Here is a 15893-nt window from a genome sequence, read left to right on the forward strand (position 1 = left end):
ATTTGAAAGTTTTAAAACATTGTAAACTGACTTGAAATAGTCCATATGGTTTGAGCCTTTGAGGGGGTTTTGTTACTTTTGTATGGGTTTTTGTATTTATATAATTATTATTTTTTATTTGAATCTAAATTAAATATTTTTAACTCTACAATTTCGTCCGAATTTTCCAATAATACAAATCGACTTCGTTAATACTTAATAGCACAAATTTCTTTGAAGCCCAACATTGAGTCTTCCGTTAGCATTTTATTAGCCCAGGCCCAAACCAAACAGAATGTGCACCTCTCTCTAGTATAACAAACAGACTGGGTGAATCTAACCCCCGCCAAAAACTATGGCGGGAGTGTGTGGCTCTGTAAGTGTACGGGTTCCTCTACTACATCCCACGGTATCATACATAGAATTCAGACTTTCAATTCCCTTCAATTTCTGACCCTTGATGTATCTGTGTTGATGTGATCCATTGATAACCATCGTTCGTTTGGCAGGCAATCCATGGCGTCCGATGCTGCTCAACCGCACCGGATAACAACAACAATCAGAGGAGACAAACCCCACAGATTTTGAAAATTGCAGTGACCGGAGTCACTGAGTTTCTCAGGCTTCTCTCTTCCTTCAACAAAACAACCAGGTACTTTTCCCATTTCCCATTTTACCCCTCGCTTCATTTTCTGTTTTCTTCCCCAGAAAATGCACAACAGTTTAAGCTTTCAATATTTGTTTATCGTTTGTGAAATAGTGTAAAACTATGAAAAGTTTAAATTTTTATGGTTAAAACAATTTCTTTGAATTAACTCTGTATGAACCCAATGGTGCAATGTAAAATCATTGTTTGGTAGTTTGTTTCAAACTATCCTAAATCGTACAATCTACTTATCAAGGACTGTACGTTCTTTTTATTTATCTTAGATTACCACAATTTGTGACGTATACTATATCCTTGGGTACAGTTAAATTTGTTCATAACTTGCCATAACTTTATTTTATCAATATGTTGCAGATTGGATAGAGTGAGTAGCAAAGAGAGAGATGAGTTCTCAGTTTCGGGCATTGATGATGTTGTAATGATTCTCAAATCTGATTACAAGAATGCGTATTTCGTAACAGGTACCTTGTTGCATACGTAACTCTATTTTTAGTTGCAATATAAAGAAAAAAGCATTTGGTGAATCGATGAATGGTTAATATGCTGATTTTCTTTTTTTAATTCTTTTTTCTAGTCTATATGATGATGTGAAGTTATACTGTTCATTGGAAACAGGAATTTTCACTTCTGCAATCTATGCTGAAGATTGTATCTTTGAAGATCCAACTATTAGATTTCAAGGTAATAAAATTATGGTGGTGATTTAGTTATTATTAGCATATTTTTGGCTGTTTTTGTCTTGTTGTTTATGCATTCATCTTTGGCTGTTCATTGGCTGTTCAGGTAAGGAGTTGTATTCCCGCAACTTGAAATTGCTTGTTCCTTTCTTTGACTCTCCGTCAATTGGATTAGAAAAGATCGAGAAGGTAGTCATCACTCAGTAGTCTGTAATTTGCTTTCAGTACTATAATTGAAGATATATCATAGCCACATTAAGCATGTCAACTCTTTGTTAATATACAACATGATGTAAGACGTTCTGCTTTATTTGAGGCCAAAAGCAGACAGATTTGTGTTTGGAAGTAGTCTCCACGAGACAGAATTTGAGCTGATTACATACTAATTCCTTTGACTGATCCAACTTTTTTTATAGGGACATATTAGATTTTAATTCTGAGCTGATTACATACTAATTCTTTTGACTGATCCAACTTTTTTTATAGGGACATATTAGATTTTAATTCTGGCTCCGTGGATGAATAATTAATTTCTGGTTGTGATCTTGGCAGAAATTGTTGCATTGTAGGCTATTTTTCTTTCTTGGAATGTCTCTTGGGTTCTTCCTCACTTAAAAGTTTTCTTGTGATGACTAATGACTTTTTTCATAGTCAAGAAGTTCACTAGGATCAGTAATGACTGATAAGTTTGATAGGGTCATAAATGATTGATAATATGAATATCTGCAGGTTATCAATTCTGAAGCAAATTTTGTGCTAGCAACATGGAAACTAAGGTGCTTAACTTGGTCTGTCTGTTTTTATAATTCACAGGCTCTAAAGCATACCATTGATTTGGTGTGATAAGTTTGATTGCATTAATATGTATATACATAGATATGGTTTGGTCATTCTTTTCAATATACTTTTGCTCTATATGCTTTCTGGACTGCAGGACCTACCTGAAGCTTCCATGGAGGCCTTTCATTTGCATTGATGGAAGTACGGTCTATGACTTGAATGATAAGTTTAAAGTGAGAATAAATGCGCTTTCATATGCTGCAATGTGGATATTGTTACTTCATGTATGGTGTTTTTTCCAGTTATTAATGGGTGCTTGCCGCTATTGGTTTAACAGGTTGTACGACATGCTGAGAGTTGGAATGTTTCTGCAATTGAAGCAATTGGCCAGCTATTCACACCTACTTTTGGAACGTCCAATGACTGAATGTGATAAATCTTAGAAATCTGAACGAGCTTCAGGTACATAACATTTAGCATCAATAGGAAGGATTGCCACTGAAAATGCATTATGCTTATTTCATGTGTACTACTGATATCTTTTCGGTAATTCAATGGCAAGACACCAACATTATTTGAAGTCCTAGATCTCAGCAAATGACAATAGTCCGACTACAGTTTCTTTCTATCAATACTAGATCTTACTTTTAGTGGGTGCATTGTCTTTGGTATTTCTTTGACTTGTTTTCCGCTACCATTTATGTTTTGTTCTGTAGTAGATGCAGACAATGTGCTGTGAGAAAACCATGCTTCCACTATCATAACACTTACCAAGAAAAATTGCTATCTATTACCTATTTATTTGTTTTCTAAGCAGAAAAAGGAAATATCAAATTTTTTAGTAGTTATGATTACAACGGGAGAGAAGCATAGTCTCGTAGACATAAACAAACTATAGGGACAGTAAAGTGGTAATGAGAGCTCCTCATGGTGTGCCGCAGAAAGTCCAAGCTTTTACTTAAAAAGGGCATTAAAATTCAAAGGCTACTAGATGGGAATCATGGGATCTTTCTAAATATATGTACGCGTGAGCATGAGGTGATGGTTTATTAGAGAATCCAAGGTGGTGGCAGTGGCTTTAACAGTAAACAGTGTATGCACTTGTTGCATATACTGGAGTAAAACTTACAAGTCACACTTTTGTTCATGATTCTCTTTTTTGTGTTAGGTCATATCTTCATGACTTTGAAATTTCTTTCCATATGCTGGTATGTATACACAAAGGAAAATCACAAGAAATTTACAACATTAAAGGATTATTTCCAAGTTCAAACATTTCCTCACATTTAGATTAATAAATAAACTATCAGATCATAATGCATCCATTGTTAATACTACTCAATCCCTCCTCCAAGCATACAGCAACAAAGAAAACCCCCCATTACTACCACATGACCTAGTGGATGAAGAACATGAACTCCTTCCCCCGTCACTGCTTTCCTCTGCCCATTGCAACACACTCGAGCACGAAGGCGACGGAGACAATGAGACCATCGATGGCATCGACGATGTTGACAAGCTCTTCCTCATCAACCTCTTCTCAGGACCTACCATTTCTGGCCACACCCCACCATCACCAACTTGAAAAACAAATACGCCATGCCCATTGCCATTAGTACCACTGTTATTATTATTTACCCAGTTGAACACATCCCAATAAAATTCGAATTCTACTCCACCAACGAAAATTCTCTCATTGCCTCTAAATTTCCAAGCCAACCTTTTGACTATCAGGCTTGTTACTCCATCCACTTTTACTTTGAGTGTACCTTCACTACACTCTATGCCGATTTCATGTTTGGACCCCAAGAACTGAGCTCGGGATACATAATTCCTGCGCCCAAACACATGTTCCCGTCTTGACAATAGGGTCGGTTGGCTGAGTTGGTGAGTCACAACTAACCCTGATCGTCGAGTCAACTCGTCCATAAGATCTCCGAGAAAGAATTGAAGTTTTCCATTGCAAAAAATGGCCATGTAGAAGCAAGACTCGGGCTCAGCCGAGTTGTGAGTGAAGCCAGCCCGAGTGAAGTCCCAGTAAAGCTTGATTCTCTGGTAATGGTGGTGGGTGAGGTAGATGGATTTGGAACCTGGTCTGGTTCTAAAGAATGAGAAGGTTGATGGGTTGAGAGAGATGGTGATGGAAAAAGAGTCCGGGGCATGTATGGTTAGGGAGTGAGAGAAGAGGGTTTTGGACCAAGTGAGAGTGAGATATGTGGGTGAGTTGCAAAGCTGAGTTTGGTATATGCAGGTGATGAGGTTTTGGGGCACTTGAGAGCTGCTGCTTGAGAGTACTGTGTTGGGGTGGCTGAAACATGCTGGGATCATGGTGTCCAATTTTGGTGCTTTGTTAGTACTCAAACCATGCTGTGGTTTATATGAGTTGTTGTGGAAGACTGTTGAGAGAGAGAGAGAGAGAGAGAGAGAGAGAGAGAGAGAGAGAGAGAGAGATTGATGGGTAGTTTGGGATTTGAGGGAGGGTTTGCTACCTGCTTTGCTACTGCTTAGGTGTGCTTGTGCTTTGAATATAAGAAGGGGTGTGGGCTTTTGGTGTGGAGGTGTGGCAAAAGGTGTGCTTGTGCTTACAATATAGCTTGAATGATGAAAATTTCAAGACTCCCATCCATCACAATCATCAGCACCATTAGGTAAGCCTTACACATACAGTTCATTCATGTTATATCCTCCTTAATTTGCGCCTTTGACATCTCTCTCTCTCTCTCTCATGAGCTGGGTTGCACTTGGTGGGGCTTCTGGGTCACACAGTTACAACTTGCAAGTGACTTTGGGTTTTATTTTATTTCACCTTTAAAATGAAAAGGGTAAGTCCATTTTTTAATATTGATTCTTGCTTTTGCCATCTCAAAAGGAGTTTGGAAGATGGGGCCTTGGGAAAAGGAGAGGCCCAACCAACTACTTTTGTATGGTAGCATCAGCCTTGAGTACTCAGATGATCATCACCTATCACTCATCTCATCAGTGGATCCATTTCAATTCATTGTTCCATTGTTAGCACTTGTTTGATAAATAAAACTATTATGCGGGAATCATGTTATACACATTAAGTTGACCACAAAGCATATGGCATGTAGATTGACTGTGTATTACAAAACACAGGAAAATGCAGATTACCCAAAGTAAAGTATGTATTCCCCCATTCCAATAGACAAATGTCTTTTGGTTGTGATTTTCAACAACTAATCTAGCTTTTTGATTGCTGATCGATAAAGTGTGTATTTTATTTATTGGGCTAATAAGTAATAAGTTTCTCAAGGTCTTGGGTTGCATGCTGTTAGGCACATTCCCAGCAAATCCCTAGTTCCTAGCCAAGATGGATAAGTCATTCTTCTTTTGAACTTTTTGGGTTGCATGGCTGTCATTTTGGTCCTCTTCCAACTTCCAAGATATCTATTATGTAGTATAACTACAACCCATACATGCATCCACCTCCTCAAAACCAGCAACATCAATCCAACTTATCTACTTCTATAAAAAAAGTAAGGAATATCTAAGAACAATTAAGGGTGTTATGGTTCTCATTTCTAATACCTTACCTCATTCAGTGCAGGCCCTCATAATGGCATGTTCTAGTGTGACACAAAAGCACCCTATATATGTACTAAATATAGCATTACATATATGATATGGTGAGAACTATATGAAACTTAATTAACTTATGTATTAACACTTAATTATCAACACGCATTGAGTATATTGCTGAAAGAAGTCCTAAGTTCGACTTTCATAAATGTAAATCTTACACCTATTTGCGGATTGGCCCGATACTATTGTGCTCTTGTTGAGGGCGTTTATCAACACTAAAAAATTTCCATAAGTTTAGAAAACAACCTTAAGGAATTAATATTTGATCCACAATTTCTAACACATTTTTCCTTTTAGCAGGTGAATATACTTTCAAGTCTTTAAATACATCAATCTGAATTTGGAATACAACAATTGGCATACTTTATTAAGGAAAACTCTATAACATGTTCAAAGGCCAAGAAATAATGAAATAAAGTAAAATTAAGATCAAACAATATTTAAAAAAAAAGTGTAAATTAAAGAAGAAAACCCAGGCAAATATTTTCAAGAACCCCAGAATAATAGTATATCAATACCACATGCAAAACAAATATACATCCCGGAATTTAAAAACTAAAACACAGATGAATCTTTACCTAATATTGATTATTTCAAGCATCAAAATCAATATTTAGAATTAATAAATATTGATGATCTAGTTTCTAGGCAGTTCATGTTCAACAGCCATCATAAGGAGGCTGCCTGGTTGAAGAGCCACTAGAACTGGGGTACCCCCAATACCTCTTGCCATTGCAAGCATACTCTCCTTCAAAAGTGACTTAAACTCGTCACCATCAATCACACCATTTTTATCTGCATCAAATGTATCAAACACTACATCATGAAGAGCCTTCAATTCTTCCTTTGGCTGCGACAAGTACCCAATATCCGGCAATAGCTTACCGAACCCTGCGCGAAGCTCTTCCCTCGATAACTTTCCTTTTTTATTCGTATCGAGCTCACGAAAACATAGCTTGCTGCAATTCTCAAACGACTTTGTGTCCTCGATGAATTTTATCAGCGTGGTGTCATTCACGGCAACAATGTACATTTTGAAATTGCAAGGGAAAAAACAAATGTTGTTACTAATTTATTTTGGTCGACTTTGCTTAGTTATATAGATGTGGTTAGTGGTTAGCCCCTAAATTTAGGGGTTTCCCGTACGTGGTTGATGAGCCTTTAATGGAGGCGTGTGATATTCCTTCACAGCCCAATGTTTGGACTTTGGAATGGTTGGAATTGGAGTCTCATTTCTTGTTTAAATGCACATTCTTTAGCTTAAACGACACGTCGTATAGCCCAAAATAAAACGACATGTCGTCAAATGGTTAGAATTGGGTCTTGAATATGTTTCTGGGCTCATATTTGTGAGATCAACCCACCAAAACATTTCAGGCTCAACATGCAATTGGGTTTTCATCTTGGCATCATTTACAAACAGGCCTTGACCCAAGGACATTCTAAATCCCATGGCCCAAAAAGACTAGAGACTTCATCAAGTTTATATATAGGTCAAAAGTCAAATATATGCATTGCATGGTTGGTTGCTAAATGCTAGGCCTCATCAGAATACAGAGAATTAAGTGCATAGGATCCCACTTGTTACACTTGTACATATGTGTGCATGTGGACTGTTTTATATATGTGTACCCTAACCCCCAAACATCACACATGCAATCCCAATTAACACACCTAATTCAAATGATCCATACCAATTAATTTGGAACATATATCACTCAAAAATTAACCATCTGTCATATGCATTTTTAACATTTTTCTTTATAATTATTATATACAGTAATTCCTCTTTGTTGTCCAATCATTGGTAGTATAGTGCCCCAGCCACCATTTCATTAAATCAAATGGCTGTTAACATTACCAGAGCAGATGATCTGTGGGCATTTTAGTTTCGAACAGCGAGACATGTTTGTGCCTATAATTAGAAAAATACAAAAACAATAGCATCATATGAATAGAAAATGAAACATGGATGCACAAAAAACCAAACATAAGTAAAATAAATAATTTTATGATTGTTAGTTGTTACTGAGAGAAAGTCGTTTTATTGTAATGCTGATCGATCAGCATTCAGCAATGTTGTCGCTTGGAGGCTACTTGAATTGTAAAAGCATATTAATTTAGGTTATGACTGATTTCATTAAGTATAATAGAAAATGAAATAAAATATTCTTTAAAAAAAGGGTTTGGCTAATGATATAAGTTATCTGAATCTACATTTAAAAAAAATAAAAAATAAAATTCCAAACTCAAAAAGTAAATTAACAAGAATGAACAATACAAACGTTATGAAACCTAAAATTACCTACTCAATCATCAAACAAGAAAGGGTCCAAGAGAAGGTGGGAAAATCGAATATGTCACATTACCCAGACTACTCAACTCCAAGTTATGAATTTATGAATGAAATTTGCCAAACTATTTGCAAGTTAAAACTGGTTTGGGAGTTGTTTAATTTTTAGCCATGGTCAAGATGAAAAATTAAAATTACTTAAGAGATTAATGTATATTTATATGATGTACAAAGTTCAAACCCTATAAAGTTTTATTGGACCCCAATCTAATTTTCTTTGCCATTGGGAGCATCAATCCCAATCACTTGTTTTAAAATAAAAAGAATAAAAGAATCCCAAGTACTTGTTTGGTTTTTGGCTTGAGCCTTGCAGTCACACTTTCGTATATTTTTGACCGTTATGCGTACGGCATTCATGGATTCAACATCGACTAGTCAAACAAGGAATATTGAAATGTGGATAGTACCTTTCCATGCATTAATTATGTTAATCATATTCTTTTTTTATTACTAATAAAACAGAAAGTCATGCACGAAGCATCACCTAATTAAAAAAGAGTGTTAATTACATCAATTTTTCAAAAGGAAAGAAATTTCTCCCAAATGTAGATCACTTGGAATATTAAAATAACATAAAATACTTCAAAAAAATTCAGAGAATCGCATCAAGCTAGGTTATACTTCTACATCAAAAGAGTAAAATAATTAGTGCATGCACTAATTACTTGATTATGAGCTCAAACCTGTCTAAAAAGAATGGCCGGCTACAGATCGACTTGGCTCTAGATGCACCCCAAGGAATATTATCATATATTTTGAAGAATATATAGTGGTCATTATAACTAAGTACGTGCAACATAAAGTACGCAGTGGTCATTATAATTATAACTTACCAAATTGAACAAAAAGTAAACTGTTGCAAAAATAATAATAATTCTGAAAGGGATTTCCCAATTAATACTTCTTCAACAATGTAAAAAATATATATATATATTAAATTAAAAATTAGTTATCTGAATAAGGTTAATTGTACAAAGAGATATACGTACTGTAACCTAACTCCCCAGCTCACCATGTGACCAATCAAATCCTTGGTTCAATCTGTTAGAACTTTAGGAGCACATATATGGTCCGGGTATTAATTATGTGTACACGATGTATGTTGAATTTTTATCATTTTTCAGTTTAATTTATTTTCTAGTCAACCATACAATAAATCAGCCTAATTAGGTTTTATATATATATATATATAGGCTTATAGCTATCTAATCATGATATTTTTTTTGTCAAAACCGCGTTAGGCATATATGCCAGAAATTAAAGAACTTTATTATATATATTTTGAGAGGTTTGAGTTTTTATGGCCTAAACAACTTATTTTACATCTTAGTACATACATGGACCATGTAACATGGTACAATTTCCATGCATGGAAGTAGTGATGCTCACTAGACATAAAGCTATTACAAATGTACAAGTCACTTCTATCATTCTATGTACATATATTATAATTTCCTCTATCATCTATCACACTTTTCTTTTCCATTTTTTAGCCAACATGCAGACTCAGTGGTTTTGTTGGAATTCAAACTAATAAGTAATAGCCATTACCTTTTATTGCTGATTGTCCCAATGCATAATGCATTAGTTAGAACTTCTTTTTCTTGATATATGAGTTCATCCGGAATTTCATTATGATTTATTTTAAAAGAGTAATAATTAAACACAAACTTTTTCTTTGGGTACTGTCTATAGGGGCCAAAGCCCAAACTTTTTCATCTATTAATAGTTGAAATATGTTGAAGAGAATAGAATATACCCACTTTGTAGAATTAGATTTTTTTTTATTCGGAAATAAGTAAGTTGATTTTAGAATCTCGATTTTTTACTAGTTTAATAACAGTTGAAATTGTAAAATTAGAACCTGACAACTTTTAATCAAGCTTAAGATCGAGAGGCTAAACACAAATTTGCATATATGCACCTTCTAATTAATCTATGCATTTCAAAATTTGGTCGGACAAGTGAGATCGAAGTCACCAAATTGAAAACTCGTCTTCTAACAACTCATGTGCCCTCTTTGGATACCCATGAGCGTAGTCAATTTCTTAGAGCATCTAAAATTACTGAAGTATCCTTGGAATCAACATGTGGTTGTAATAGCCATTTTGGTAATTCAGTCTAAATAATGCATTTTAATTGATATCCTCCAAGTCTCAAGGAAGCAAGCCAATCAACAAGGCCAATAGATAAATAAATAAAAAAAACCAAGTGCCACTTTGAAAAGGATTATTACAACACAACAGCATATGCAGCTTAACTATGCATGTCTGACAGAATCACATGAACATGAGTCCAAAATCCAAGCCACGTACACTGTCTTTTCTATTGTTGTTTTCCTAAATTTGCAAATTTACATCACTCATGATTTCTTACATACATATATGATATATCTTTTTCTTCCTTTTTTTTTTTTTTTTTCCCATCCTCTCCTTTACATATGAATCTGGGGTTGGTCAGTCCAAAAACAAAATCTGGGTTTGCCAGTTTGGAGAGTTTGGGATTGGGAATTGCATTAGCTCTTCAATTTTCTACATTGCTTCTGTTTTCTCCGTGAGGCTTAATCTTTTCTTTTTTGGGGGTCAGAGGAGGCTTATTCTATGAGTATATATTACTGTTATTACATTGTATCCTTTCACGTTTGCGGTCTCCAACATTGTTTGACTCGCATTTTTATTTTTATTATCATTTTTTCTTTTTATAATGGTATAATTGTTACCATCATCTAGAATGATGAAGATCATCTTCTTCCGTAGCTATTGAAAAAGCAAATCAATAACTGTTACAGATTTTACTTGTTAGTAAATGCATCCCAGTCAAAGATACGGTACCTCCCCAATGAGCTCCCCTCGAGTATGTATGAGGCTGCAATATTGTTAGAATCATTAAATTTATTTACTAAATAATATGTCACCACACATATCAACATTTTATTTAGTAGTAATAAATGAGAATTCAGAATAAAAATTTGAATGAATAAAACGTGTCAAATTAAAATGTAAAAGGTAATAAATTTTAGATTGAGATTTTATTATCTAGTCCAAAAGAAAAGAACGTTGTTTTGAATGAATGATGAATGTATATTTATGTGGAGATAAAATTTCAAAAGTAATAGATTTTAAATTGATATTTATCATTTGTAAACTTAAAGATATCCGATCCATCAATAATAAGAACAAAATTTAGTAAAGAAAATTGCTAAGTATATAGTAGTACTAGCCATAAAAAAGGTAGAAAACAAAGAAAAGTGAAAAAACTCAAAGATTCTCAAGTATTAATACTAATAGTTTCTTTAAAAAAGATTTGGCAATCATTTTTATATTATTTTTTGATACAAAGATGGCTCATCATTTCAATTCATTCATTCAACTACTCGTGTGTGATTGAATTTTTGATGATATGCATATAGTCATATACCCACCCAAAATAAAATAAAAGATATAAATTGATTCAGTTAATATTCCAGTCGAGTGTATGACAGACAGTAGAGGAGGGAGGAGGAGCATGGTCCATGCTTGAGTTGAGAAGCATGCATCAAACTCAAGTCTCAAGTGGGACCATTTCTTTGCTTGTGTGTTTGATCGGTTACTTTTACACACATTTGCATGTCTACCCTCTTCTGCTGCAATTAAAACTACAGACATTTGTCACGTACCGTCGTGGGTCTGGGTGGGTTTGCTCTGTTTGTATTCCCTCAGAAAATGTGGAAAGAGTCACAAAACCTTGCCATTCTCTGTCCCAACATTAAATATTAAGCATTTATTGTTCCCTCCCAAAAGAAAAAGAAAAAAAAAATGATAATTTTTCTTTGGGGTCTTTTTTATTTTCATCTCCTGAAACGTTGAGAAAGTAATATTTTATGATAAATCAGACCATTTCTCTTTCTCTCTTTCTCTCCACTCTCTCTCTGTTTGTGTATGTGTCAGAATGCAAGAAGAAGCCATTAGGGAAGCAGCAGCAGCAGCAGCAGCAGCAGCAGCTAATCATAGCAAAGAAGAATTAAAGAGAGCCAAAACTGAGATTGGTAATTTGCTATTGTTTACAGAAATGAATGGTCTCTCACATCTTGAACCCGATTACTCTGAGTTTGTTGAAGTCGATCCAACTGGCAGATATGGCAGAGTAACTACACCTCTCTCTCTCTCTCTCTCTCTCTCTCTCTCTCTCTGTTTCATCTGCTTGGAGTTTGAGTTTCTTATTTGTGTGTTTTTGTTGCAGTACAATGAAATCCTTGGCAAAGGAGCTTCAAAGACAGTGTATGAATTCAAGCTCTTATATTTCTTCAAATTTTCAAGCAAACCCAGTTCAAATTTCTCAAAGTTTTGAACAAGTTCTGTCTTGGGTTTTTCTGAGAATATTTGCAAATGGGTATTTGATAGATTGGTCATTTGTTGAGTGTTTATCTGTGTTCGATTGGTGCAGTTACAGAGCATTTGATGAGTATGAAGGGATTGAAGTTGCTTGGAACCAGGTCAAGCTTTATGATTTCCTTCAAAGCCCTGAAGATCTTGAGAGGCTCTACTGTGAAATTCATCTCCTAAAGACATTGAAGCACAAAAACATTATGAAGTTCTACACTTCTTGGGTTGATACAGCAAACAGGAACATCAATTTTGTGACTGAAATGTTCACTTCTGGGACTCTTAGGCAGTACGTATTTTGTGAGTTTTTAATAAATATTTATGCTTTCCTCCCCTTAATCCATTTCTTAGATTTTTTAGATTTCTGATAATCTTTTGTGGGTTTTCTTGCTTTCTTATTACTGATAGGTACAGGCTAAAGCACAAGAGAGTTAACATCAGAGCAGTGAAGCATTGGTGCAGGCAGATCTTGAGTGGGCTTCTGTATCTACATAGCCATGACCCTCCTGTGATCCATAGAGATCTCAAGTGTGACAACATCTTTGTCAATGGAAACCAAGGGGAAGTGAAGATTGGTGATCTTGGATTAGCAGCAATCCTAAGGAAATCACATGCCGCTTGTGTTGGTAAGTTAGACTGATTCATCCAATAAGATTTGGTTCATAAATTATCATATTGAGCATGAAATTTACTAAGATATGAAATGCCCCTTTTTGAATTTTGTTCTTTTCGGTAATTTGTAGAGTTAATTGGAAGAGGTGATTGTTATTGACTTAGAAGTTAATATGTGTATAGATTTTTTGTGCCTTTTTTATTAAGTAGGGACACCAGAGTTCATGGCTCCAGAAGTGTATGAAGAGGCATATAATGAGCTAGTTGACATTTATTCATTTGGGATGTGCATTTTGGAAATGGTAACTTTTGAATATCCATATAGTGAATGCACTCATCCTGCTCAGATCTACAAGAAAGTTGTTTCTGTAAGAGGATTCTCTTTCTCTTTCTCTTTCTCTCCAGTGTCATGCTTTACTTTTATAGAAAAAATGTGACAGCTAGATTCCTTTGACATTCTTTATTTCATAGGGGAAAAAACCAGATGCTCTGTACAAAGTAAAAGATCCAGAAGTACGACAGTTTGTTGAGAAATGCTTGGCAACTGCGTCGTTGAGGCTCTCTGCAAGGGAGCTTTTGAACGACCCTTTTCTCCAAATTGATGAATGTGAATACGATTCGAGACCAGTAGATTATGGTAGGCAGCTTGATGACATGGATCCTCTTATAAGGCAGCCTCTTTTCGAGCTTCATCGAAGCAACAGTTCCTTTAGTAATGGATACTCGAATGGTTATGGTTTTGATGCCCAAAATGAATGGGGGTATCATCCTGTTGAGATGGAATCAAGTGGAATTGAACTGTTTGAGCACCATGATGATGAACATTCTGAAGATGTTGACATAAGTATTAAAGGGAAGAGAAGAGAAGATGGTGGCATCTTTTTGAGACTTAGAATTTCAGATAAAGAAGGTTTGGTTGTCTTTAGCCTTTATTTTCTTTCCAAAGTTTATATATGGATTGTATGCTTGTGGTAATTTAATTAAAAGTAGCACTGTAACCCTATTACTTTGCAGGTCGTATCCGGAACATTTATTTCCCGTTTGACATTGAGACAGATACAGCATTGAGTGTGGCAACTGAAATGGTTGCGGAGTTGGATATCACCGATCAGGATGTAACCGGAATAGCAGATATGATTGATGGAGAGATTGCTTTGTTGGTGCCTGAATGGGAGCCAGGGCCAGGAATAGAGGAAACACCCCGCTTTTCCAATCAAAACTTGTGTCACAATTGTGCTTCCATCTACACCTCTAGTGGTTCCCTGATGGAGTTTCTGTCAAATAACCCGGGCGCCAAAAACTTGCAATGTTGTAAACACGGATGCGCTTCAATGCATGGTCGTTTCGAGGAGATAACATACCAAGCCGATGAGTCTGAGCATCATGTGACAGAGGGTGCACCAAATGAGTCAAGCCAATCAAACTACCTTCATTACCAAGAAATTTGGGGACAGCATGAAAGTCGTGAACTTAGTTCCGTGGACTCCGGACAGAGCCATTCCGACGAAGAGTATGAAAAAATGGATCAGTTAGTCACAGTTAAGGATGAGCAGGATCTTAAATTGGAAAAGAATATTGCATCCGACGCAAGAAACTCAATCAGAAATTTATCCGGTTCACACTCTTTTTCCATGATCCCTTCAATTTCCTGTGACCGCTCAGACAATTCTGAGAATGGCATACAGAAGGAATTTAGATGGCTCAAAGCAAAGCACCAGATGGAGTTGAGAGAAATCAGAGATCAGCAGTTAGGACTTGTCTCAAAATCTTCAAATACTGGAAGTAAAGAACACAAAATAGACAATGGGGTCTTATCATCTTTGGTATCAAACACATTACAAGGAAACAACAATGGCAGACATTTTAGTCCCACTTGCCATGCTTATCTTAATAAGAGCTGCCCCAGTTCGGAAACCCAAAGGGTCCGAAATTGTGAGGCAATGGAGTCTCCGAATGCAGAGGATGTGGCTGCTGCCAAGAGTTTCTACACTGGGGCACTGCTTCCTCAATCTCTTCGCAGAGCAGTTTCCCTCCCAGTTGATGCTGTTGATGTATAAATTTGCAGGGCACCAAATGTATTCTTTTGTAAGTTCGAGAAATTTACATAGGCTGTAAGTATCATCCTGTATGGTTCACCAAGGGCACCCTTTTTCGACTAAGGGATGTGTATTATGAATTTTGAGGGAAAATGCAAGTTTTGAGGCGTATAAGATTCATTCTATTCAAGTCGATCTTGTTTTTGTTATGTTTCTCCAAATGGGTTATTGGTAACGATAAGTTAAGTAAATATGTGACCAACAAGGCATGTAGCTGAGAAATTCTTCATATCATCTCACTATCATATCTTTACGTATCAGTCACGGAATAATTAGTCACGTAATAAGTTATTATGTGATAAAATTTATTACGAGAGATGTTATATACATTCTCATTGTACGCCAAAGATATATATTTTTTTCTCTGTTTTGGGTGCTTTTTGAGTCTTGCTCTTAGATTGAGATTGATGAAAAGTGATGATGAATTGAATTATTGGCCATGCTTTGCTGGCGAATGAGAGGTTTTATCAGGACTTTTTGCTAAGGTTGCTGTAGGACCCCTGACCCCCCCCCCCCCCCTCCCCTTCTTTTTCTCTCCTAAATATCAATTATGGAGTGGGTTTTTCAAAGAGGATGAATTGCATGGCCCCACCAGAACAATCATGTCCCATGCATGCTGATCTACTTACAGATTCTGATCTGGAACTTGCCCATATGGCCAAAGATGGTTCCCTTTAATATGGGATGGCCCACATACTATATTAACTCGCTTGGCTAGGCTTACTTTGACAAAGACACGTAGGATAATCAAAATCACATATAAGC

At 35.9% G+C, this 15893-nt stretch overlaps 4 protein-coding genes across 6 annotated transcripts; 2 read left to right on the forward strand and 2 right to left on the reverse strand.

Moving 5' to 3' along the window:
- The first annotated feature begins 263 nt into the window (after positions 1 to 263).
- LOC147280865 (adenine phosphoribosyltransferase-like protein, putative (DUF2358)) lies at positions 264 to 2753 on the forward strand. The gene is made up of 8 exons (XM_086248643.1): positions 264 to 388; positions 489 to 631; positions 1001 to 1107; positions 1262 to 1327; positions 1430 to 1512; positions 2053 to 2099; positions 2258 to 2336; positions 2441 to 2753. The coding sequence occupies exons 1-8, from the start codon at positions 335 to 337 to the stop codon at positions 2528 to 2530; spliced, it is 669 nt and encodes a 222-aa protein (XP_086104769.1). The 5' UTR covers positions 264 to 334; the 3' UTR covers positions 2531 to 2753.
- Positions 2754 to 3345: 592 nt separating this feature from the next.
- On the reverse strand, positions 3346 to 4534 carry LOC147280866 (uncharacterized). The gene has a single exon (XM_086248948.1). The coding sequence runs from the start codon at positions 4429 to 4431 to the stop codon at positions 3442 to 3444; it is 990 nt and encodes a 329-aa protein (XP_086105074.1). The 5' UTR covers positions 4432 to 4534; the 3' UTR covers positions 3346 to 3441.
- A 1694-nt stretch (positions 4535 to 6228) lies between these two features.
- LOC147280867 (Calcium-binding EF hand family protein) lies at positions 6229 to 6739 on the reverse strand. Its single transcript, XM_086248929.1, has one exon. The coding sequence runs from the start codon at positions 6737 to 6739 to the stop codon at positions 6344 to 6346; it is 396 nt and encodes a 131-aa protein (XP_086105055.1). The 3' UTR covers positions 6229 to 6343.
- Positions 6740 to 11711: 4972 nt separating this feature from the next.
- On the forward strand, positions 11712 to 15283 carry WNK1 (WNK family serine/threonine-protein kinase 1). 3 transcript variants are annotated; one of them, XM_086248924.1, is made up of 7 exons: positions 11712 to 12181; positions 12278 to 12315; positions 12482 to 12709; positions 12829 to 13046; positions 13240 to 13400; positions 13504 to 13942; positions 14047 to 15283. In XM_086248924.1, exons 1-7 carry the CDS (start codon positions 11987 to 11989, stop codon positions 15087 to 15089), a joined length of 2322 nt encoding a protein of 773 aa, XP_086105050.1. In that variant the 5' UTR covers positions 11712 to 11986; the 3' UTR covers positions 15090 to 15283. The 3 variants fall into 3 exon arrangements, with proteins under 3 accessions (XP_086105050.1, XP_086105052.1, XP_086105053.1); XM_086248926.1 differs by having other exon boundaries at positions 13243 to 13400; XM_086248927.1 differs by lacking the exons at positions 11712 to 12181; positions 12278 to 12315; positions 12482 to 12709 and having other exon boundaries at positions 12909 to 13046; positions 13216 to 13400.
- Positions 15284 to 15893: the final 610 nt, after the last annotated feature.

Source organism: Dryas octopetala, chromosome 6, assembly GCF_963921425.1.
Source record: "Dryas octopetala chromosome 6, drDryOcto1.1, whole genome shotgun sequence".
NCBI lineage: Eukaryota > Viridiplantae > Streptophyta > Magnoliopsida > Rosales > Rosaceae > Dryas > Dryas octopetala.